At 49.3% G+C, this 24,452-nt stretch overlaps 2 protein-coding genes across 3 annotated transcripts; both read left to right on the top strand.

Moving 5' to 3' along the window:
- Positions 1 to 2,473: 2,473 nt before the first annotated feature.
- On the top strand, positions 2,474 to 17,089 carry PSMD3 (proteasome 26S subunit, non-ATPase 3). Its single transcript, XM_063110256.1, has 12 exons — positions 2,474 to 2,872; positions 6,181 to 6,371; positions 7,742 to 7,879; positions 8,779 to 8,915; positions 9,810 to 10,000; positions 10,161 to 10,264; positions 14,003 to 14,117; positions 14,217 to 14,336; positions 14,482 to 14,585; positions 14,869 to 15,024; positions 16,431 to 16,481; positions 16,630 to 17,089. Exons 1-12 carry the CDS (start codon positions 2,653 to 2,655, stop codon positions 16,705 to 16,707), a joined length of 1,605 nt encoding a protein of 534 aa, XP_062966326.1. The 5' UTR covers positions 2,474 to 2,652; the 3' UTR covers positions 16,708 to 17,089.
- A 3,772-nt stretch (positions 17,090 to 20,861) lies between these two features.
- Positions 20,862 to 23,442, top strand: CSF3 (colony stimulating factor 3). Of its 2 annotated transcripts, XM_063110259.1 has the most exons (5): positions 20,862 to 20,913; positions 21,069 to 21,223; positions 21,628 to 21,735; positions 21,875 to 22,021; positions 22,394 to 23,442. In XM_063110259.1, exons 1-5 carry the CDS (start codon positions 20,874 to 20,876, stop codon positions 22,556 to 22,558), a joined length of 615 nt encoding a protein of 204 aa, XP_062966329.1. In that variant the 5' UTR covers positions 20,862 to 20,873; the 3' UTR covers positions 22,559 to 23,442. The 2 variants fall into 2 exon arrangements, with proteins under 2 accessions (XP_062966329.1, XP_062966327.1); XM_063110257.1 differs by lacking the exon at positions 20,862 to 20,913 and having other exon boundaries at positions 21,022 to 21,223.
- Positions 23,443 to 24,452: the final 1,010 nt, after the last annotated feature.

Genomic DNA, 24,452 nt, shown 5'->3' with positions numbered 1-24,452 from the left:
TTACAAGTAGAAGTACTCTACTTTTAAAATTATAAGCCATTTCAGCAAAACCAAAAAGAAAATAGATTAATTTCTTATCCTAATTCCTCTCAATTGTACTTCGAAAAAACAAGCTTTACTGGAATTAATGGAAAATATCATGTCAATCTTAGGATGAGATGTCTTTTGGTGTTTTTCTTTAAAGAATTTATCATAAGGAAATTCTTAATGTGTGTCAGAAAAAAATAGACATTATCATACTACATATAGATCCTACGTACATACATGAATCCTACTTAGACTGTCCTCAGGCCAGCTGGAAAATGCTCAGAGAACTATGAGGAATGTAGAATGGAGAGTCCAGATTCTAAATTAAGAAGGTCATCAAGCAGCTTGTCTTCAAAGAAGAGCATTTGGGGTCCTCTAGGCCCAGGTTGAGGAATTAGGGCAGGGAAAGATCTAGAGATATGTGGTACAAGCCCCAAACAAAATTAGACAACTTTTAAGTTTGTTGAATAGAAAACGAACATGGATCTTAAAAAAAAAAAAATGGGATCCAAGTATAAGACTGACCCAAATTTTAAAAAAATAAGTTATATTATCTTCTTTCACTTTTCTATCTTCTGCCCTCAATTCAGGGTGGTTGTGGGAGGAAGTTGTGTGGGTAGCTTGGCATATGGACCTGCTAATATGCAGTCTCACCAAACTGATGGATTTTTATCCTCCTCCTCTGCCTGAAGCTGGCTGGGTTTGAAAGCCTTTCACCAATCTCTTTTAAGGTAGTTTTATGGGTGGAATAATTTCTCTAAGGCTTTGGTCCCAGGAGTCAGACTCCCCCACTTCTCAGCCACCCCCTGCCCAGGCGAGCTCCCTCCCTCACGGAGAATTCATGGCCACCTGCCAAAAGCTTTGTGTTAAACCATCCCCCCCCATCCTGGGCTTCTTCCAAAGCCTCACCATATTGCTCATGGACATACTAGGTTATTATCTGCTGACTCGATTGTTTTTCCCTTGTGATGTAAACTTAATAGAGAGATGAGCTAACACTTGAACTATGCAGAAGGGTAACTTCTTTGATTGTAAGAGTGAAGAACAAAGCTCGTCTCCTTTATCGTTCTCACCCACCTTTCGTTACAGATGTGGTTTTATGAAGAAGGAGCTGTAGTGAGTTTATTCCAGTGATGACTTAATAGTCCTGTTTATCCATCCCCCAGCCCTGGGGGTGAGAGGACAGTTAGGGAGGAATTGGTCACGGCATGTTCCCCAAAGGTGGAGCACACATTTCTCCATTTAGCAAGTGGCTGTTTAATGCAAGGAACTACTTGCTGCAATAGTATGAAAAGGAGGTCACAAGCGATATGTAGGATATCCTTTTATATACAAATATGAAGGAGGATATGGTCAAAACATATTCCCTGCCCTCTAGGTCACAGGCTAGGTTATTTTACAGGATCCGCCCACGGTCTAAAACTCAGCACTTCCATCTATGGATGAGACAAACTTTCCAAGATAGGGAGGAAGGTTTTGTTTTGCATCTTAAGAAACTGGGACCTGTATTTTGTTCCTGGCTTCACCTCTCCTGCAGAATCACTGAGGGAGTCCTCTGAAAAGTAAACGGGCAGGGTTCCTTGTCCACGGTCCTTCCCCTTAGGCACACCGTTGCTGTTCACCATTTCACCACAGGATCTGTCTGGATGCATGAAGGCCCGCTCAGCCAGCCCCCTGAAGCCTCTGGCAACAGGCGCTTCCACCCTCTTTCCTCTGCTCTCACAATACACCGCGGCCCAGAGTCGAGTGTCCAGTCACCTGCACCGTCTGACTCCCCGTGGACTACACTCTTGAGCTGAGTCTTTCACACGCACCACGTGCTAGCCCTGGGCCGTACACAGGGTGGGCCCCTATCCTCTTATTAAACGGGAGTGATTTCACACAAGTGCACCCTCCCCCTGTCCGCGCCCGCAGGCCGCAGAGATTTTACGTCTTGTTTTCAGCACTAAACTAAAATCCGACAAGCAAGTCCAGATCCCACAGGATTCTTTCTACTCTCCAGTTCCGTTTATTTTAGACCCAACAGCCTAGCTCCACGCCCCACCTTCGCAGCCTTCTTTTCCCCTCTCGCGCCGGACGCACCGGGCAGCCGCTGAGCACCCGCCTGGCGGACCGACAGGGGACAAAACAAGGCGACCCCGGCCAGGGACAAATTAAGAGCGCTAGGGTGCAAAACCCGCCCAGCAACTCGTGACGTCATCTTGCCCCGCGCTCGGATAGGTCCTACCCACTCCACGCCGGTGGGGAGGCTCAGAGTCCTGAGGAGACCTCTCGTGGACATCCACAGAAATGCACTCGAGAGGGACATGATCAACCCACTGAAGTCCTCCAGAGAGAACTCCACAAACCTACACAGGCTCCTCCCCTCTCTTTCCACGAAGATCCTCCTCCATCCTGCACGTCGGCTGTTGATATCTTTCTCCTGTAACTCGGCCATCGACCCGCCGAGCCTGGCATTTCCCAGAAGGCCCAGCGCCGGGAAGGGGTTTGTAGCTGCTCCGTCATCGTGCGGCCCGAAGCGAGCCGCTCTCGCGTGCAGGCCCGTCTCAGTTCCTGGTTCGTGGCACGAGAGTTCACGCGAGGCCCCGGCCTCCGTCCCCGGACTAGGCCGCGGCCCCGGGCGCCATGAAGCAGGAGGGCTCGGCGCGGCGCCGCGGCGCGGACAAGGCGAAGCCACCGCCTGGCGGAGATGAACAAGAACCACCACCGCCCCCGGCTCCCCAGGATGTGGAGATGAAAGAAGAGGCGACAGCGGGTGGCGGGTCAACGGGGGAGGCAGACGGCAAGGCGACGGCAGCGGCGGCTGAGCACTCCCAGCGAGAGGTGGACACCGTCACCTTGGAGGGTACGAGAGATCACGGGTGACAGTGACTCTGGTGATCCGGCTTCTCCCTGAGACCCCATCCTCAGCCTCCACTACTCCTGGTTCCTTGGGGGTCACCCTCAAGTGCCTGCCCTCCCTGTCCTGACACTCCCGATCCCAGCCTCAATGACTGAGCTTTCTCTTCGTGCTGGGGACTACTCCCCTCACATCCCCCAGCCCCCCACCTGGGGTTGCATCTAGGTCTAGGTCTCACTGGGTCTGGGGAACTCTCTCTTCTAAGTCCTTCCCTCTCCATTTACATCCCACCCACCTGATTCTGGCTCCCCCAATACATGATTGATCCTCCTAGAAACCAGTGTTCGTATTTATGTGTGTAAATTGGGCCGGGATGACACAGGATATTGATCCCTAAGTTTTAAGGATGTGCAGAAGGTTTCTGTTGTCCTAGCCGCCTTTGCAGACCCTCCTAAAAGAACCATTTGTAATTAGTGTCTTGCTTCCTTACTTCTCTAGTTGAAGTGCCCAGGCGGTCCCATTGCTCTTCTCACCCTTCAGGCTCTTCTTTACTCGCATTCTGTTTCTAAAGAGTTTAAACACATGCACACTGTCAACTTCTCAGGCGTCGTCCTTATCTGAGTTCATAATACTCACTTAGGGGCTAAATTCCTATATACGATTACCCTCGTTTCTTTTCTTCTAGGTTTCTGTTCCCAATGCCCTATAGTCCTCTTGTTCCTCCAAGTTTACGTTTTCGTTTTCCCACTGAGAGCTTCTTGTTCACGTTTAGAGTGGGTAGTCAGAGCTTCCCACTGTGATCCTGGTGCTATTTTCCTGGTTCTGGATCCAGTGGGACCAAACAACTTACTGGGTTTTCTTTTTATTTAACATGAGAAACTAGCTCAAAAACATTGAAATAAGCAGAGTTTTGCTCCTGGATAATGCTTTTGAGGATATGATGTTGTTGACTGCATCAGCTCCTACTGTAAATTGAGCAATAGCATCGGTATCTAATAAAGAGAGATTCTTTTACCGAAAATATAATAGCCAGTGGCAGAGGTGCCACTCAGCATTACCTACCAGGTATGTTTATTACAAACACTCCATTTTCTTGTTGTAGTTCATGTTCATTGTAGAAATTTTGGAAAGTATGATAAGTCTAAAGTAGGGGGGGAAAGACCAACCATGGTTTACATTTTTCCCTATGAATTTTTGAGTTGCTCTCCTATAACTGAGAGCAAGTCATATGTGCCATTTGGATCAAGGTGTAACTCAAGACAGATAATTTTATATTTTGTGTTTTCATTTCACATATCCATAAACATAGTCAAGATTTATTTATTATTTTATTTTGTTTTGTTTTTTCCTTTTATTTTTTAATTTTTTTAAATTTATCAATATACAATCAATGTAGTGGATTTTCATGTCCCTTTACCAAGCATAATCAAGATTTAATTCCAGAAACATTTATTGAATACCTTATAGCGTGGTTAAGGCTCCCTTGACCCACCAGCCGCCAAAAAAAAAAAAAAAGTACAAGCCCTGGAATTAGTTTCCTCATCTGTATAAATGATAGCAATAGTATCTACTTTATTGGGTTGTTGTGAACATTAAAATGCTTAGAACTGTGCCTAGCACGTGGCAGACACACAGTAAACCTTCCACAAATATCTGGCTATTATTATATCATTAATGTGGCCCAGGCACCCTGTGCTAAGTGCTGGATATACAAAGGTGACTGAGAAACCAATTGATTGCATTCCCTTACTGCTGGACATTTAAACTCTTTCTAATTTTTCGCTCTTATAAATAGCTTTGCAACAATCATCTTTGTGCCCAAGTTTTTTAATCTACTTTTACAATTCAGTATAGATCCCAGTCATAGGTCAAAATGGGTGCACATTTTTAAGGTTTTTGATAGATATTGTTCAGAAAAACTGTACTGATTTACATTATACCAGCAGAAATATCCTTTTCACAGTACACTATGTTATAATTTTTTAAATGTTGCTAATTTGGTAGTTCAAAAATGTTTTCATTTACAATAATTCTAATACTAGTGAAATATATTTTTTGTTTACTAGCTCTTTATCTTTTCTCTTTTGTGTAGGTTGGTTTGTGTCCATTTTTATTTTGAAATTGTAGCAATATAGTTTCTCAACCATTTATACAAGCTCTTTGTAGAATAAAACAATGAATTTTTTTTTTTTTTTTAAGTGGAAGGGCTTAGCTCACTTTGTCAGATAAGTTCTCTCCTACCTAAAAGAAATCAGAGACGTTGACAATCTCAGATTCAACAATGGTAAAGCTGTATCAGGGAAAGTTTAGGAAACACCACCTTACAACAATGGTGCTTAAGATGCAGGACTTTACATGTCACAAACCTAAATGAGAACTCAACTGACACCTACAGGAGAGAAAAAAGGAAAAGAAAGTCTATGTGGGAGCATTTATTCTACCTCTTGACTCACTATATAAATTAGATCTAGGTAGAGTACAAGAGCTCATGTTGGAACAAAACCCTCCTGAGTGCAAATGCTGAAGTCTGAATTTTAAAATTTCGAGAAAAAGGTGAATTCAGTATGGAGGAAACTTGACAAAGTGTCTTACTTGGACTACAATTTACATATATCCACAACATGCTCATGTAACTTCTTGACATACAAAGCAGGCTGTACCCTTCTAGTTAAACATGCTATTAAGTGGAAAGGTTTAGCTCACTTTGTCAGATAAGTTCTCTCCTACCTAAAAGAAATCAGGGAAGTTGGGAATCTCAAATTCCACAATGAATCTTTGAGGCTGGCCAGTTTGCTCAGCTGGTTAGAGCATTGTGTAGATAATACCAAGGTCATGGGTTCAGATCGTCCTACCGGCCCGCTGCCAAATATAATTAATTAATTAATTGAGAATCTTTGGTCCCATTTGCTGCAAGTATTTTTCTTTATACAATTATTCAGAAAGTTTTCCTCTGAAGTCATGTTCATCAGCCTTGTGTGTGTGTGACTTGTCCCATTGTTTACATTTAGGAAGTCTTTTCCTATTTTGAGATATGATAAATCTCCATGTATTTCTTTTGTTTCTGGTTTTTCCTTTTCTTCCTGTTACCATCTACCCCATCCCCTCTCCCAGCTATATTTTTCCTTGTCTCTTGATTTGTCTTAAAATCAGTGTATGGAATCCATAAATATTGCTTATTACCCCATTAGGGCAAAAAAGGTGATTGGCCACATTCTTCCATCTTTGTAAGAGGCTCCCTAGAACTACTTGCCTATAGTAGTCGGGGAGTAGGAGGAGTTGGAAGTAACATTTTTTTCTCCTCTGGTTCTCTACAGACATCAAAGAGCACGTGAAACAGCTGGAGAAGGCCGTTTCGGGCAAGGAGCCGAGATTCGTGCTGAGGGCCCTGCGAATGCTACCTTCCACGTCACGGCGCCTCAACCACTATGTTTTGTATAAGGCTGTGCATGGCTTCTTCACCTCAAATAATGCCACTCGAGACTTCTTGCTATCCTTCCTGGAAGAGGTGAGTGGGTCAGGCCATCTTAAAGGGTGCAGGCTTGGCCTCAGACCTTCAGGATGTAATTATCTCCCATCCTGAAGACCTACCTGTCTTATCACCTGCTATAGCATGAGGAGTGAAGCGAGAGCAGCCCATTTTAATACCCATTTGCCCAGTAACAAGGGAACTATCCTTCTGCCCTGCCGTGTCATTCTTCCAAGTCAGGGAGTTAGGACCCTCCCAGGCAAACTTGTTTCCCATTACCCCCCAATACATGCCCTCTCCTCCAGCTGGCTGACATCTCTGTTGTCCTAGGAGAAGGTACCACTGGCTCTTTGCCTCCAAAGCTTCACCATAAAGGAAGTGTAGAACAGTGGGTAAGAACACAGGTTTTGGAGGCAGAGTTGAGTTTGAATCCAAATTCTACCAGTTCGTGCCTGTGGGACTCGGGCAAGTAACTTAACCTCCTGGTGGCTCATTTTCGTCATTTGTTAAATGTGATGACTAGATTGGGGGAAAGGAAGAGTGTGAACCGAGCTCTTACAACAGGGCCTAGCACCTAATGAATGCTGATGAAATCAGTTTAATGCCAGTTTCCATGCCAGGAGAGACCTCTTCTTATCCTTTGTAGCTGTACAATTGCCCTCATCGTTGACAGCACAGTCCAGGTCTCAGCCATTTCAAACCTCATTGACTTCCCAGCTGCCTGCAACTTCCTGAAATCCTATGTAGTCCCTGTTCCATAGATGTGAAAACTCGGAAAATCTCTGGAGGCAGAACAGTGAAGAGTTGTCTGAGAAAGGGGGAAAATGTGCCCTCCCCCAGTCCTACCTGGAGTGTTGTCTAACCTTCACATCTCTGAATTCACCAAACATGATTATTTTTGAGACTATTATGCATTATTTCTTCCAGTTTCAGTGACTAGATCTGAAAATAAGTACTGTGTATATGTCAGTTTCCCTCAAATTTCCTTTGTTCCCACAAAAAACAGTTTTTTGCTCTCATTATTCCTGATTTCATTTCTAGAATTATATCACTTCATTAAACCGTGTCTGATAGGATTTGCAGTGGTTCCAGGTGTGGTGGTTTAATCTCTCTGCTTAGATTGTAGGCTCTTTGAGAGTTTCTTCCATTATCATTGGTCCCCATTATATTCTGTAAGGTAGTCAGTCACACTCCTGCAGTACTTTATTGTATTTCATCGTATTGCTAGCCTCCTTGACTTCCTTGGGAAAGAGACTATGTCATCTTTATTTTTGTATCCCCAACACCTAGCAAAATCATGGCACATAGTGGACAATAAATATATGTTGAAATACGTTGTGGGTGCTCAGTTAATTCTTGGTTGGTTGACCTGACTGAGCTTTTCCATGGTAATTCCTGCCCTCCCCTAGCCCATGGACACAGAAGCCGATTTACAGTTCCGTCCCCGGACAGGAAAAGCTGCATCGGCACCCCTCCTGCCTGAGGTGGAAGCCTATCTCCAGCTCCTCATGGTCATCTTCCTAATGAACAGCAAGCGCTACAAAGAGGTATCCAGGATACAGGGAGAGCTGTGAATGACTGCTTGGGGTCGATGGGGGAGATTGTCCATAGTGAGGAAGTGGAGATAATCACTGGGTTCTTAAGAACATCCCCCAGACTATGCACTTGACCCCACATCCAGGGAGGCCCCCTCAACTCCTGCTCTGGGCACCCAGGGAAAGGGCTGGCAGTGGTTGTTCTGTACCTATCTGGGGTACGATAACTGTCTGGGGAGTGGATTCTTTTGGGACATACATGACATACTTAACCAAAATTTTTCCAGTATATTTATTTTTTAAATATCAGTGTATAAGTGAACCTGCACAGTTCAAACCTGCGTCGTTCAAGGGTTTGCTGTATTCACAAAGTTGTTTAACTGTCACCACTAATTCCAGAACATTTCCACCACTCCAAGAAGTGCCGCACCTATTAGTGGTCACTCCCCACTCTCCCTTCAACCCACGCCCCTGGCAACTACTAATCTCCCTTCTGTCTCTATACAGGCTTTGCCTGTTCTGGACATTTCATATAAATGGGATTATACAATATCCCAAAGCCTTTTGTGTTGGCTTCTTTCACTTAACATAATGTTTTTAAGATTCATCCATGTTATAGCATCTATCAGTACTTTATTCCTTTTTATGGCTGAGTAATATCCCATTGTATGGATATGCCAAATTTTGTTTTCCTATTCATCAGCTGATGAACACTTGGGTTGTTTCTGCTTTCTAGTTATTATGAATAATGTGTTATGAACATTTCTTATAGGCTTTTGTGTGAACATATGTTACCCATTCTCTCAGATAGGTTGGTATATAACCTAGGAGGGGAATTGCTGGCTCATGATAACTTAATGTTTAACCTTTTGAGGAACTGCCACTTGATTCTCTTTTGGCTTCCTCCCTAGGCACAGAAAATCTCTGATGACCTGATGCAGAAGATCAGTACTCAGAACCGCCGGGCCCTAGACCTTGTGGCTGCAAAGTGTTATTATTATCACGCCCGGGTCTATGAGTTCTTGGACAAGCTGGATGTGGTGCGCAGGTACAGGCGGCCAAGGGTCTCACTTGAGGCCCATGGGGTCAGAGACTTGTCCAGTCACTACCACAGAGCTGAGGACTTGCAGAGGGCGATGAGCTGATAGATGTAAAGTGCCCAGCAGGAAATGTGGCAGTGCTTACCGTGCCCTGAGCCAAGTGAGGGGTCTAGGACAGACCGATTCTAGATGAAAAAATGATAACCACTGTGCCGTTAAGAACTGTCCCCAGGCTCTTCCCTTCACCCCACATCAAGGGAGGGTTGAGTGGGGTTAGGGATGGAGGGGCAGGCTGGAAAACATTTTATTCCTCTGCTCAAAACCTGCAGTGGCTCCCCATTTCTCTCAAGGAAAAGCCAAAGTCCTCAGCAATAGGTTATAAGGCCCGACAGACATGTCTGCCCCTTACGACCTCCTTTACTTTGCCTCCTCCTGCTCATCTGACTTGCTCCTCTTAGCCCTACGGGCCTCCTGCTCTTCCTTGGACATGCTGGGCACACTCTTCCTCAGAGCCTTTGCACTGGCTCTCCCTTCTGCTGAGAACACTCTTCTGCCTATCTCCTTCAGGCCTTTGTTTATTTGTTACCTTCTCAGTGAGTCCTGCAATAAGCAAACTATTTAAAATCATAACCCCGTCCTCCTCATCTCCTGCGTTCCCCACTGCACTTAACCCTGATTCTTCCTAGCCCTTACCACATTGGTCATGCTACATAAAATCTTATCGTGATCATCATCTGTCTGCCCCACTAGAAAGTAAGTTCCCTGAGAACAGGTTTTGTCCTTTTTGTGCACCTAGACAGTCGTAGGTGGATATTCAGTGAGTAACAAGAAAAGCACTTTGTATCAAATATCAAAGGCAGTTCACAGAGTTGTTATCTTTTTTTTTTTTTTCTTTCTTGAAGCTTCTTGCATGCTCGGCTCCGGACAGCCACCCTTCGGCATGATGCAGACGGTCAGGCCACCCTGCTGAACCTCCTGCTGCGGAACTACCTACACTACAGCTTGTATGACCAGGCTGAGAAGCTGGTGTCCAAGTCCGTGTTCCCTGAGCAGGCCAACAACAATGAGTGGGCAAGGTACCTCTACTACACAGGTGAGCAGAAGGGCCCAAGCACAAAGCAGGAGGTGTCTCTGGCTCACTTGGTGCCAATTTTCTAAGGGGTGATGCATTGGAGGCCCGTTCGGCACTCTGGTTTGCCAGGGGGTTGGATGACGCCACTCTCTGGATCCACTCTCCTTTCCTCCACGCCCAGGGCGAATCAAAGCCATCCAGCTGGAGTACTCAGAGGCCCGGAGAACAATGACCAATGCCCTTCGCAAGGCCCCTCAGCACACAGCTGTCGGCTTCAAACAGACGGTGAGCCAAAATCACCATCGTCCATTTGCCTCTTACTCATCCGATAGCACTTCAGTTCAGTTTCCCATGTAAAAGGATCCAGGGGAGGCATGCTTAATCTTCATTATCCAAAAGCTTCCTTCCGATGACTGTTGGTAGGTATCATTTTTCAGAGCATATTAAGCAGACACTGCACCTTTGACAGTTTATTCAGAGGATTCTCCTTGGGTGATAGGTTTAGAATATTCCTGATTCCCCAGCACTCCTGACAGTCATTCCAGGCATGGGCCTGGATTGTGTAGATGTACTCCAGACTCTCACCTGGTCCCTCACATACCCATTTGGGAACAGTGTTGTCTGTAGCCAAGAAACCCCAAAAATCTCCATAAGGCTGAGTGGCTCAAGTAGAGATAAACCTTGTCCACCTAAGAGCTGCCAGTCACCAAGCATTTTTTGGAGCATTGGCCTTGCTATTAGGCACCTTGAGGGTTATGAAAGAAGGATAAGAAATGGTACTTCTTAGAGACAGTATTTCGAAGAGATAGATAAAGAATGTTGATAAAGACTCAGGCTTGAGGGCCTGTGTAAATCACAGAGCCCCGTAGTCAGAATTCGGACCCAGTGTTCCCAACTGCAAACCTCTGCTCCTGCCTTTATATGACATCCACCTCTGTGTGCCCTGGACAGGGAACAGGATGAAAACATGCAGTGATTAGGTCAGTGTACTGCGAGATTCATTTTGTTTCTGTTCAGAAGGTCAGAGAAAGGCAGGTTTGTTTTTGGTCAAATAATTAGAGATCTTAAAGAAAAAGCTAAAATTGAACTGGTTTTTGAAAGAAGAGTAGAATTTTCACAGAAGGGAATGGCTCTATAGACACATGGGGAATATGAGCAACATGTTAGATTGCTTACAATATAGACCACACTAAGGTTTCTTTTAAAAATCACTAAAATTGTAGAATTAACATAGAATGTGTCATATCAGGGAAGAAGCTTTGTGGGGTAAAGCAGTGCTTTCAAACGAGATTTTGTTGTGGCTGTATAAGGTGTCAGAGTTTTCTGTGGTGGAGCCAGGTGGTGGGAGGAGAGGCTGGAGTGAGGTCTGTGGCCAGTGCACAGTTGGCGAGGGAGCCCTGGGAAGGTAGAAAGTGGGAACAAATGCATGTTTGGGAGAGGGCCTGTGACCAGCCTCTCCAGACCTTCCTCCCTCTGCCCTACCCCCCACCCCCGTGCTGCCCGCTTACTGAATGAGCGCGCGTATCACCTGAGTGTCGTGGCAAGCTACAGAGGTGGAGTCTGTGATTCTGCATTCCTCTCAGGCCCCCGGTGACGCGGTGCTGCTGGTCCAGGCACCACACTCTGCGTAGGGAGGCTGTGGGCCTTCTGCTTCAGAGGAGACGAAGGCTGTCCAGTACTCATGGCTGCAGCTGCTTTCTCTCCACTTTACACCTGAGTGTCTCTCTCTCTTCACTCTCCCCGTTTTCACTTCAAGCTAGCTTCTCTATCCGTGTTCTTTATCTCATTCCTTCCTTTCTCTTCCAAGGCCTGGCTTGGCCCACCAGCTATTTGCTAAAGGGTCTCCAGGCAGAAAGTTCCCCCATCCCTGCTTCTTCCCCTCTCAAGCAGCCATTCCATCTTTCTCCAAGCTCCCTCACCAGCAGTGCACTGGCCAAACACTTCACTCCAATGTTCTCTTTCTCTGGTCCTTCTCACCACCTCAGCAGAACACTTTGAAAGTTTACCTGTCCGTAGTAAAATCCACACTCTCTCCTTGGGCAATGTTGTTTGCTTTTATAGCTTCAGCCCTCACCTCCGTGATGCTTCAGCACAGCACAGCACTGCTTGTGTTACTTTGCTTGGGCTGCCATAACAAGGCACCACAGACTTGGTGGCTTTAACAACAGAAGTTTATTTCATGACAGTTCTGGAGAGCAGTCCGGGTTCCAGGTGGTGGCACAGTTGATTTCTTCTGAGGGCCTCTCTCTGCTTGTAGATGGCTGTCTTCTTCCAGTATTTTCACATGGTCTTCCCTCTGTGTGTCTGTGTCCTACTTTCCTCCTATGAAGACACCAGTCATACTGGGTTAGGGCCCCCCCATATGTCCTCATTTTACCTTAATCACCTCTTTAAAGGCCTTATCTCCAAATACAGTCATATTCTGAGGTACTGGGGGTCGGGCTTCAACATAGGAATTTGGGAGGGTAGGGGGACACAGTTCAACCATAACCCTAACTCTGACCCCTCTCGTGAACACCAGACCTACAGATCCAGATCCCCCACCACCTCTATGCAGGTACCCCCTGACTCCTTGAATTCAGCTTGTCCCAGACAAACGCCTCTTAGTCCCTTATCATTCCTTCCCTTGCTTTCCAGAGCCAGATGGGAGCCCTGGGGTCATCTCTAACAACCCCACTCTCCTCCTTCCCCATCAATAAGTTGTCCATTCATTTGTCTCCATGTCTTTTGTATTTGCCCACTCTTTGATATTGCCCTTGTTCAAGCCACTAATATTTCTGGACCTTCTGACTGGTCCTGATCTTCACCTCCCCCAACCCAGCTGAAATGGTAACACCTGACTAAGAAGGGTCCCAGGCCTGGCTCTCCCGTGCCCGGAAAGCTTCCCTTACTCCTTATCGCCTGTCCAGCAGGACCAGCAGTCTTGTGAGGATGACAGGCCAGGTTTGTTGTTGTTATTACTGCGCCCATTCTAGGGATGAGGAAACTAAGGACTCAGTTGCTCGGTGTTTCCTTGCATTCTGTCTGCACACTCAGCTGTTGAGCCTAGCACTGGGAGTGGCAAGTTCCCAGACTGTGGTCCCAACCATATCTCCCTGGAGAGCCCCTTGTGTGCCCTCCAGTGTGTCCCCACACTTTCCTGCTTCTTTTTTAATCTGTTCCCTTGACTGGAACGTCTCCTTTCTTTTTCTGCTTTGTCAGGATCCTTAAGGCACTTATTTCCTTGGATTTCCTCTCATACACGGATTACTCCAAGGGACAGAGCAACCTTGTGGTATATGTGGAGGGGTGAAGAGTCTTGGCCCAGACGTGGGCATGATCACACACCACCCATTTTAACCCTTCACCTCTCCTGTGACACTTGCTGTGATTTAACTGTCTCTGTTCCTGTCCCTCCTGTTTGGTAGGACATTGTCCCCTCTCCTGCAGTTTCCTTGCACGGTGCTGAATCGGTGGGCACTATTCAGAAATACTTGATGTTTTTATGGAGGAGGAAGGCCTGGCTTTCCAGCCAGCCTTCACATCCATGCACTCTGCTCATTCACTGAGGTTCTGCCAGGCCCTTCCTATGCTGCTGCCTCTGCCCGGGTGACTAGTTCTATGCGGCGTTCACCTCTCTCCTCCAGGATCGACCCCCTTCCCTGATCAGCATCTTTGGCCGACCCACATTCCATTCCCTAGACCTCTGAGCCCTGCTCCCTTGCCATTTCTGAGCTACAGAACCTGCCCATCTGGCCTCTTTAGAGCATGGCCATTTCAGAGCAGTGGTTGGTCAGAGGAAATTAAGCTGAGGGCTTGGTGTGGCCAAAGGGTCAGGTACTCCCAGTGCCTGACTCCAAAGCAGAGCTTCAATTCTGTGCCCGGCACAGGTTCTCAGGAGCTTTTCCCCTCTCTGGGGACCTAACCACAGTGCTACCTTTCCCTGTTCCCCAGTATGTTTGACTGAAGTGAAGCCCCACTTCATTTTCTTCTTCCACCAGTGGGGCTCCCTGCTCAGCGTGTCCTGTGTCACCCTCTGTCCAGGTGCACAAGCTTCTTATTGTGGTGGAGCTGTTGCTGGGGGAGATCCCAGACCGGCTGCAGTTCCGACAGCCCTCCCTCAAGCGCTCACTCATGCCCTACTTCCTTCTGACCCAAGGTGAGACTGGTTACCCAGAGCCTACCAGACCCCTTCCAGTGTGGCCTCTGGTGCATGAGCCCATTTGTGTCACCTAATCCACTCCTGTCCACCCTGCAGCTGTCAGGACAGGAAACCTAGCCAAGTTCAACCAGGTCCTGGATCAGTTTGGGGAGAAGTTTCAAGCAGATGGGACCTACACCCTAATTATCCGACTGCGACACAACGTGATCAAGACAGGTGTGGATCAGGGTCAGAAGGGCTATTGGAGGAGCAGGATGCAGACTAGGCTTCTCCAAGGGATGTAGCCAACCTTGTGGGTGTGCATGGATGGGTGAAGGGTCTGTGCCCACCCTGCCCACTCCACTGCTCCTTCCTCTCCCAGGTGTACGCATGATCAGCCTCTCCTATTCCCGAATCTCCCTGGCTGACATCGCTCAGAAGCTGCAGCTGGATAGCCCAGAAGATGCAGAATTCATTGTTGCCAAGGTGGGGCTGGCTCAGGAACCACAGTGGCCCAGGCTGTCACCTTCCTGCCTATTTCAGGGGTGGGCATGAGAGGAGATTGGCCACAGGGGAATAGGTGAAGCAGTGGCGTAGTCTTTTAAGGAAGGGCCAGTTGTTTGCCAGGAAGCCTGAAAGTTGCCAGAGAGAAATGGAGTGTGCATGTGCATGTGGCAGTGTAAGGAGGACAAAGGGATGAAGGGGACCGGGTACTCTCAGACATTGAAGCTGGGTTTTGTATGCCTTTCCTCCCTTTGGGGGCTTGCAGGCCATCCGTGATGGCGTCATTGAGGCCAGCATCAACCACGAGAAGGGTTATGTCCAGTCCAAGGAGATGATCGACATCTATTCCACCCGAGAGCCCCAGCTGGCCTTCCACCAGCGCATCTCCTTCTGCCTAGATATCCACAACATGTCAGTCAAGGTGAGGGGCCCTTGGTGGCAGGGCCAAGCTTGGCAGCAATACGCCCCTCCCTGCATACCCATGGTTTCCCCACAGAAGATCGGCTTGGTTTGTAGCCCCATTCCCAGCCCATCTCTGTAAGATCGCTGAACAACAGAGTGGGGGGCCCAGAGGGGAGAGAGGACTTTGCCAGGGTTCCACAGCCAATTGCTTGTGGAACTGCAGTACCTTCTCCTGTTGCTTTTAAAGGATGTCATCCCCAGGGACGGCCAGACAGGGATTCAGAGGGCAGAGTTCTAGCTTTGGTTTCAAATTTGAGTCGGTAATTTTTCTGATCCTCTGTTTCTCCATATCTGTGAAGCTGATAGTCAGGTATAGGTTAAGCATCCCTAATTCGAAAATTCCAAATGCAAATGCTCCAAAATCCAAAACTTTTTGAGTGCTGAAGTGGTGCCACAAGTGGAATATTTCACACCTGCCTGCATGTGACAGGTCACAGTCAAAACATAAGCACTCAACACAGTATATTTATCATCTCCAGGGGAAAAAATACCCTCCAAGCCCCCTTCAGCCACAATATACAGGGGTCTTCAAAAAGTTCATGGAAAGATTCGTATTTTAATTCTATTTTTCCACAAAGTTTTTGAAGAACCCTTGTATCTTTTCCACTCATGTCCAGATTCTCCCACACAAGCAGGCCCACAAGGGTAACGTGCAAATATTCCCAAATGCGAGAAAATCCAAACTCCAAAACACTTCTGGTCCCGATCATTTTCAATAAGGGATACTCAACCTGTATTACCTGCCTTGCCTGCTTCACAGGGTTGATAAAATTAAATGAAGTCACTGTGCTAAGGCACTTAGTGAAGTCTAAATTGTATAAACCGTAGGGCTACTATTTGGCTGCCGTAGTTTTTCCTGGCCTCCTCTCGGGAAACCAGGGATTTTGCTTCCATGCTTAAAATCTGGCAAAGCCATACTCAGCACGACCCACAAGATCCTTCGCGGTCTGTTCCCTGTGTCTCACCTCCCCCACCCCCAGCCCCAGCCCCAGCCCCAGCCCCAGCCCCCCACTACCCCGCTGAACTCAGACCAGGCCCTTCACGCGTGGAATCCTCCGCCCAGAAGGCCTCTCCCGCATTCCCGTGCCTAGCACGCTCTTCCTCCTCTTCCTTCTCCCAGCCCGATGGAATTGAGAGGGTTAGTCATTCGTTCCTCCAAATTCTCCTCACTGGCCCCATTTTTAGCGTTTACACAGGACGTTGTGATAATTTTCACGCCTAGCTCCCCACTAGGCTAAACTGGACAGTGGCCTGTCTTGTTCCCGTCTTGGTGCTCAGCACCCAGAAGGAACGCAGCGAGCGCGCACTGAGCGCCTCCCTCCTCTGCTTCTTTCCCTCCTTCCTGCTCATTCCGCTGTGCTCCAGGCGATGAGGTTTCCTCCCAAATCGTACAACAAGGACTTGGAATCTGCAGAGGTAAGCCTCCTTTCTGGGTAAGGCTGAAAGGCTGAGCTTACAGAAAGGGAAGAGGGCTGGGCGCTGCTCTGAAGCTTTGGCAGCCCCTGGCCTTGGGGTAACGCCCGAGTGACAGAGCCCCACTGACGTCATCCACCTCTTTCCCCAGGAGCGGCGGGAGCGAGAGCAGCAAGACTTGGAGTTTGCCAAGGAGATGGCGGAAGATGATGACGACAGCTTCCCTTGAGCGGGGTCTGGAGACGGGGGGTGAATAGGAACGGGCTCTTTCTCTTTCCCCCTTGGGGTCCCTGTCTAAGAAACTGGCCCCTTTTTCCCCACACACAGCTCACAGGCTGCATATGTGCAGGGGGTGAGGGCTGCTGGGAGCCGGCCACCCCCACCTCACCCCAGGGCCCCTCCCCAGCTGGTGACTTAGCACCGGGTAAGCAGGAAGGTGGGCAGGTGGCCTCCCCAGGGCAGGGTCCTGGCTAGTGGTGTGGGCAGCAGGAGAGGAGGGTATCCCTGTGCTCTCTAGGGAGTAGGGGACTGGAATCGGAACACGTGTTGGGTTGTATGTTTTCTGAAGCTTCAGTTACAATTCGTAAACAATAAAAAGGTCTCCAAAGCTCTTTGTGGGTCAGTCACTGTACTTCACTCTCCTGGCTGCGAACCTGACAGGCCCAGATTTTTTTTCTTGGTCTTGTAATTCATCCCCATTGGCTTGGCTTTTTATTTCCTGAAGAAAGTGTCACTTTTATGCTTGGAGAGTTCACTGTATTTTCTATTGCCTAATTTTGTTTTGCTTTTTAATTTGAAAACTACAGAGAAATACAAAGAATAACATAACAAATACCCATATACTTTCCACCCAAGCTCAACAAATGTTAATATTTTGTCACGTGATGAAAAGAATAAATAAAACATTATAGATAAGTTGGAAGTCCATCTTGCTCCTTCCCCAGAGGCAGCCGCTCAAGAACTCAGCGGGTAGCCTTACAGTTTGTTTTTCTACTTTTACTACAAAGTATAGTCTTGAGTTTTTAAATGTTTATGAATGGTGTATTACATGAACGTAACTTGCTCTGTTTTCACTTGGTATCATTTTTGAGATCTAATCATGTTGATACCCGTGCCCAGCTGTTCTAGGCACTGAGAATACAACTGAATAAGACTAAGGCCGTTTGCTCATGGAGCCTTCATTCTGGGCTGGTGGGGAGGCGTATGTGGTATGAGTGGACCACGATTTATTTAGCCATTTCCCTACTGACAGGCACGTAAAATGTGTTTCCACCGGTTTACCATTACAAGCAAACCTTCAAAGAACATCTCTGTATGTGTCTTCTTGTACATTGTACTATGTACATAGTTTGCAAATTCAAAAAGGCCACCTAGCAAATTTTTTAGGCTTGTGGCCACACAGTCTCTGTCACAACTACTCAATTCTGCCTCTCTAGCACAAAAGCAGCTATAAGCAATATGTAAATGAATTATTTATGGACACCGGGATTTTATTTCATATGATTTTTACATGTTATGAAATATTCTTCATATTATATAACACCAAGACCAAGTGTTTGGATCCTGTACCAGCCAGCCATCAAAAAACTAAACAAAAAAACCCCAAAAAACAGATTCTTCCTTATTTCATTTTTCCCCCAACCATTTAAAAATATAAAAACTATTCTTTTAGGGAGAAGGGGCAGTGGCAAGGTTGGGGATCGAACCCTGGGCCTTAGGTGCTATCAGCATCACACTCTAACCAACTGAGCTAACTAGCTGGCCTGGTAAAAGCCATTCTTAACCTGGGGTGTACATATCGTGGCCCAAAGGCTGAGTCTGCCTACCCCTGCTCTCTACTTTACACCTGAGAAGTAGAATTACCTCGTCATAGGACATGCATTTCCACCTTGACCAGATACTACCAAGTTGCCTTCCAAGGGGGGGGGGTATGATCTATACTCCCCCGAGAAACAAATGAGAGTTACTCCAGATCCTTTAGAAAGATGCCCTAAGCCCAGTACCAGGTGAAAACGGAATGTGAGGGGAAGTTGCCAGCCAGTTCTAACCATTAAGAAATACCTGGGAGAGCCTTTAGGAAGTTGGAAGAATGAATAACAGGGGTCTCTGGAGCCAGTCCCCTTGCTTCCAGGCTAGCTCAGCCCCTGTGTGTCATGGCCGGTGGTAACGAGTCCTTGCTCTCTATTTGGTATTGATTCTCCCCTGGGTGGGGCTGAAGTCTGGATTGAACCGTTATCTGAGACATACAGCTAGTGGACAGCAAGGTATGCATGCAGGAAGGTGTGTGCACAGGAAGGTGTGTGTGCAGTGGGAGCAGCAGGTCCTTGGGAAGCTGACATAACTGTGAATCCTGCCTGGCACTGCCACCGACTGGTTCTGTGATCTTGGGCAAGGCCCTTCACTTCTCTGAGGCCTTCCCTTGTTTGTAACACACCAATTGGTTGAAAGGACGAAATGACAAAATCAAGACCATTGCTATGGTCTGAATGTTTGTCCCCTCCAAAATTCATGTGGAAGCTTGATCCCAAATGTGGCAGTGTTGAGAGGTGGGGCCTTTGGGAGACGATTGGATAGTAAGGGCTGTGCCCTCATGAATGGATTAATCCATTCGTGGGTTAATGGATTAATGGGTTATAGATGATAGGGTTGTCACAGGAGGGGCACCGGTGACTTTATAAGGAGAGCAAGTGAGCACGTTAATGTGTGCTCAGCCCTCTCACCATGTGATAGGCTGTGCTACCTCCAGACTCCCCAGAGAGTCCCCACCAGGAAGAAGGCCCTCACCAGATGCACCCCTTTGACTTTGGATTTCCCAGCTGCCCAAACTATAAGAAATAAATTTCATTTCTTTATAAATTACCCAGTTTCAGTTATTCTGTGACAAGCGACAGAAAATGGACTAACATGGTAAGGAAAGGTGCCTGAAATATGAGTTACCCAATAATTGTCAGCCAACATGTTTAAGAATGTGAATCTCCTGCCCTCCATGCCCTTTACTGCCAAGGAGCTGAGCACAGAGCTGTGTGTGGTGGTGAATTGCCTGAGGGTGGGTGTGCTGTATGCTCGGGGCAATGTCGCCACAGGACAGGGGGACCAGACAGCAGGATGTGAATAGATCAGCAGGTGACGTACCTGCCAGCTATGGCCACAAGGGGGCACCCCAGCCCCAGAGATAGCCCCACCCAGCCAGACACACCAACTCATCCCGAGATGTCCCTATTCCTTGGCACACTGAGGAGTGAGGAGGTAAATTGAGATAGAAGGTGACAGCCTTGGGTGTGGTCAGTTGAGCTGCCCCGGACAGGCCCCCTGGCCTGTGGAAAACTCTCAGGACCGAGGTGGAGGCCCAGGTTGTAACTCTGACTCTGCTACCCGTGACCATGGGCCCTCTCTGCCCCGTTCACAGAGTCCGAACAGTCTCCAAGGTCCCTTTCCATCACTAACCCTGCACGGTTCTAGGATTCGAAGACAGTGGCAGTTTCTCCTTTCTCACTCCCAGCCCATGTCCACTTCAGGGCAGCTCCTACTCTGGCTGGCAGCCTCTTCCCTCGGGCAGCGAATGGACAGGGAAGCCACGTGTTCCAGTCCCCCAATTCCAAAGTGTGTGGGGAGGTGGAAGGGCAAGGTCAGGTGAGCCAAGAGCCTCAAAGGGTCTTGCTTCATTTGAGACAGACATCCGGTTTCCTCTGGCCTCTGCTGGGATTCCAGGGGCTTAAAGGAATGAGTCATGGGAGGGTATTGGGGAGTTCCCAGCTAATCAGGACAGCCTGGACTTGGGATGGTGCCTATCCAAGTGTGGGGTGTGAACAGGATGCAAGACCCCAATGTCCCTTCCTCAGGCCCCTGGCAGCCGCCCAGGAGTTTGGGGCATAGGAATGGGGCAACTAGCTTCTTCCTTCTCTCTTAGAATTTGGGGGTCTGGGGTGCAGGTGGCTTGAGAATCTAAAAGGAGAGGGACAAAGGGGGCTGCCCCAGAGTCTCTGCCAGAGAAGGGAGGGAAACGCTGTCCTGAGCCTGCCCCAATCAGTTGACCAGAGTCCAGCCTCCAGGCTTGATGAGCAGCTCAGCCTTTGCTCAGAAGTTCTGTTCAAACACCCTGGGGGGTTCAGGCCCGGGTGGGGGTGGTAAGGAGGAAGGGAGTTTGAGGGGGACAAGACGTCAAAGAAGGATCAGAGATTCCACAATTTCATAAAACTTTCGCAAACAGCTTTTTGTCCCAACCCCCCTGCATTGTCCTGGACACCAAATTTGCATAAATCCTGGGAAGTTATTACTAAGCCTTAGTCGCAGCCCCAGGTAATTTCCTCTCAGGCCTCCATGGGGTTACGTATAAAGGCCCTCTGGAGCTGGTCCCTGGCAGAGCCCAGAGCCTGTGGCCCAGACCCACCCAGACCCATGGCTGAACCTGCTGCCCAGAGCCTGGTGAAGCTGCTGAGTGAGTGTCCTGGCCCAGGACGGGAGGGAGGTTGAACGGGCAGAGGGGCTGGAGATCCCCAGTTCTGGGAATGGGGACTAGGGACACCCAGTGTCCCCAGAGAGGGACCCAGATGGGAGTGGACAGCATGTCTCTTGAGCCCTGTCTGTTCCCAGCCCTGCAGCTGCTGCTCTGGCACAGTGCACTCTGGACGGTGCAAGAAGCCACCCCGCTGGGCCCTGCCAGCTCCCTGCCCCAGAGCTTCCTGCTCAAGTGCTTAGAGCAAGTGAGGAAGATCCAGACCGACGGCGCAGTGCTGCAGGAGAGGCTGGTGAGTGAGAGAGGCGGGCTGTGGAGGAGAGAAGACCCAGTGGGGAGAGCTAAGGGGGAAGGGAACCCTGTGGGGAAGACACAATCAGGAGGGACATGGGAGTGGGACACATTGGGACATGGAAGAAAATGAGGAGAGGTGAAGCCATGGAAGGCGAGGAAGGGGCTTGAGGAAGAGAATCTTTAGGGGGGACAGTGCTGGGGAGGGGCTGGCTGGGGTGGAATTAGAGGCACCACATTCAGGAGAAGGGGTGAAGGCCCATGGGCAAGCACAGGGTGGGGAGCAGCGGGGAACAGGGCCAAGAAGCCCAAGGCACGGAGGAAGGGGAAAGGCCAGTGAGATGAGGAGGACTGTGATGGGGGAGCCTGGCCTGAGAGTCTCACTCAGGGTCCTTCAATCCCCAGTGTGCCACCTACAGTCTATGCCACCCTGAGGAGCTGGTGCTGCTCGGGCATTCTCTGGGCATCCCCAAGGCTCCTCTGAGCAGCTGCCCCAGCCAGGCCCTGCAGCTGGTGAGTGTCTGAAGGGGAGGGGAGGAGAGGAGGCCCTACACCCCTTTGCCTGGGTTCCCCAGATCTCCAGGTGCCACGCTGCAGCCTGAGAGGAGTGTCCCAGGCAGCCCCTCTTAACTCTCCTGCTCCATCCCCCCAGACAGGCTGCCTGAGCCAACTACACAGCGGCCTCTTCCTCTACCAGGGCCTCCTGCAGGCTCTGGCAGGGATTTCCCCCGAGTTAGCCCCCACCTTGGACACGCTGCAGCTGGATGTCGCTGACTTTGCCACCACCATTTGGCAGCAGGTAAGCCCTTTGGGAGAGGCAAACAGTAGGGACCAGACAGAGCTGGTCCCCAAGGTCATGCTGACATGTCAGACACTGTAGCCTGGGTATCCCAGAAGTTTCTTAGTGTTGGGGCGGGAACCTTCCTGGGGGCCTGTGTATGGGGAGCCACCACGCCATCCTAGGACCCTCCTTTGGCTGGCCTTCCTCCATTCCCCCTGGCTAGAGCAGGAGACAGGTCACGAGACCTTGGGACAGACCTGGGCTCCAGTACTGGCTCCACCGTTAACCACAGGATCTTCCAGTCCGTCCTGTCAGCTCCTAGAGTTTCCTCATCTGGAATAACATGCATTCAGCAGGTCCTGATCACAAATCCCATCTTTCCCCCCACAGATGGAAGACCTGGGGTTGGCCCCTGCCATGCGGCCCACCCAGGGCACCACGCCAACCTTCACCTCTGCCTTCCAGCGCCGGGCAGGAGGTGTCCTGGTCACCTCCCACCTGCAGAGCTTCCTGGAGCTGGCATATCGCGTGCTGCGCTACCTTGCCCAGCCCTGAGCCAAGCCCTCCCCATCTAGTGTATTTATCTCTATTTAATATTTATGCTTATTTAAGCCTGATATTTAAAGACAGGGAAGAGTGGATCGGAGCCCAAGACTTCTGGGTCCCTCCCTCCATCTCTGAGTTTCATTCTCCTGCCTATAGCAGTGAGAAAAAGCTCCTGTCCTCCTGTCCCATGGACTGGGAGGTAGATAGGTAAATACCAAGTATTTATTCCTGTGACTGCTCCCTGGCCCCAGCTTTGTTGTAGGCACTGGGAAGAGCTGCAGTGAGCCCCCTACCCCAAGGGTACCCATTTTTGGGGCCCTTGGAAGCATCAGGAAGTCTCCCACGTGGGAGACAAGACATCCCTGTTTAATATTTAAACAGCAGTGTTTCCCAACTGGGTCCTCGTATCCCTCGCTCTGGCCTTGACTTGGCCTCTGCACACCGGTGGGCCAGGTCCTATGTCCCCTCACGTCCCTATCTCCATGGGCATGAAGTATCTGGACAAGCAGAAGCAGCCAGAGCTGGGAGGCCTGGCCCTGGGATCCCACAAATTTGCTGGGAATCTAGTTTTTCTTTTGAAGATTTTTGGGGCATGTTTTGACTCCCAGCACAAGGAGCTCAGACATCACCTAAGTTTCTCCTGTTTTCCTGGGTGACCTCAGGATGCCTGCCCCTGCCAGCAAGAGGGTCAGGATCTTGGCTCATTTTAGGGCGGGGCAGATGGTTGGGCATATGCCCTGTTGGATGGGGACTGGAAATGTGGGGGGGAAGTGAGAGGGAATCATGTCGGGGGAGGGGTATAAAAGGAAGCTGGACTCTTTACCCTCCACCTCTGTCCCCACTTCCTCATTGTAACCAAGCTTCGGGATAATAAAGTGTTTGTCTCCACGAAATGTCCTTCCTCCTTCTTGAGTCCAGCTGGTGCCTGGCCAGGGGCTGGGGGGCGTGGCTCGAAGGCTGGGAGAGGCCCGAGGGAGGGGAGGAGGAGAAAGGGGGGTCCTCTAGCTCATCCATGTTCACTCCTTTAGCATATATTTATCTGAGCACCTACTCTGTGCAGACACTGGGCTAAGTGCTAAGGACACAGCCATGACCAAGGTAGACATGGTCCCTGGCATTGTGGGGAGACAGAAGGCAGCGGACCATCAGTGCATGGAGGAGAGCATGCGGTGGGGTGGGCTGAAGCAAGGGAGCACTGAATACTTGCCCAGGGCTTGTCAGTTTACCATCTTCCGTGAACCTGAGCCTATCCACAAAGTGGCCCACAAAGACAGAATTATAAAGTGCCTTTTACAGATGGGGAAGCTGAGTTCAAGGTGGCCATTTGGGCCAGAACTTCTGTCCCCCATGGAGCTCTGCTCTGCTCTGCAGGGAGCGCTCTCACCCCAGCTGGCCACGTTCCTGCTTGTCGCAGCCTCAGGCTGAAGAGGTCTGAGCTCACAGCTCAGGAGGGGCTGATGTCCCCACCACAGGTGCGAGGCACCCCCCAGCTGAAGACTCCCGTGTGGTTCCAGGGTGTCCTCATCCGACCCAGGGAAGTCGAGATGGCTCACCAGCCCTAGGCCACCATGCTCCCAAGCCTTCCCCATCCTCAGCTCCTCAGTCACCTCCCACTTCCCTTCCCCACGTGGCTCCTTAAAAGCAGGGTCAGAAGTCCCAGCGGCTTGGCTCAGGGTCCTCGTCTCCAGGCTCGCAGATGCGTGGAGCAGGCAAGGAAGGGTTAAGGAGAGTTCCTGCCCTCATCCCCCCAGTCCATTTCTGGGCCAGTCAGACTCTGGGTGGGGTTGGGCCGGGTTGGGGAGCAACAGAAGAGCAGGTCACCCTGCCCGAGCACCTGTGGGGCCTTTAGCCAAAGCCTCCCCCTTTTCAGGGTACGTTTGACTTGGGGGGGGAACAGATCAGT

This window comes from Cynocephalus volans, chromosome 10 (assembly GCF_027409185.1).
Source record: "Cynocephalus volans isolate mCynVol1 chromosome 10, mCynVol1.pri, whole genome shotgun sequence".
NCBI lineage: Eukaryota > Metazoa > Chordata > Mammalia > Dermoptera > Cynocephalidae > Cynocephalus > Cynocephalus volans.
Note: the sequence above shows the minus strand (reverse complement) of the source record. Positions and strands in the feature narration are given on the sequence as shown.

Bases quoted from the DNA above. Each gene is read 5' to 3' on its own strand.
- PSMD3 (XM_063110256.1), top strand. From the start codon at position 2,653: ATGAAGCAGGAGGGCTCGGCGCGGCGCCGCGGCGCGGACAAGGCGAAG. The intron at 14,118-14,216 runs GTGAGACTGGTT...TCCACCCTGCAG, and splicing joins CTACTTCCTTCTGACCCAAG to CTGTCAGGACAGGAAACCTA. The intron at 14,586-14,868 runs GTGGGGCTGGCT...GGGGGCTTGCAG, and splicing joins CAGAATTCATTGTTGCCAAG to GCCATCCGTGATGGCGTCAT.
- CSF3 (XM_063110257.1), top strand. From the start codon at position 21,026: ATGGGAGTGGACAGCATGTCTCTTGAGCCCTGTCTGTTCCCAGCCCTG. The intron at 21,736-21,874 runs GTGAGTGTCTGA...CCATCCCCCCAG, and splicing joins CCAGCCAGGCCCTGCAGCTG to ACAGGCTGCCTGAGCCAACT. The intron at 22,022-22,393 runs GTAAGCCCTTTG...TTCCCCCCACAG, and splicing joins CCACCACCATTTGGCAGCAG to ATGGAAGACCTGGGGTTGGC.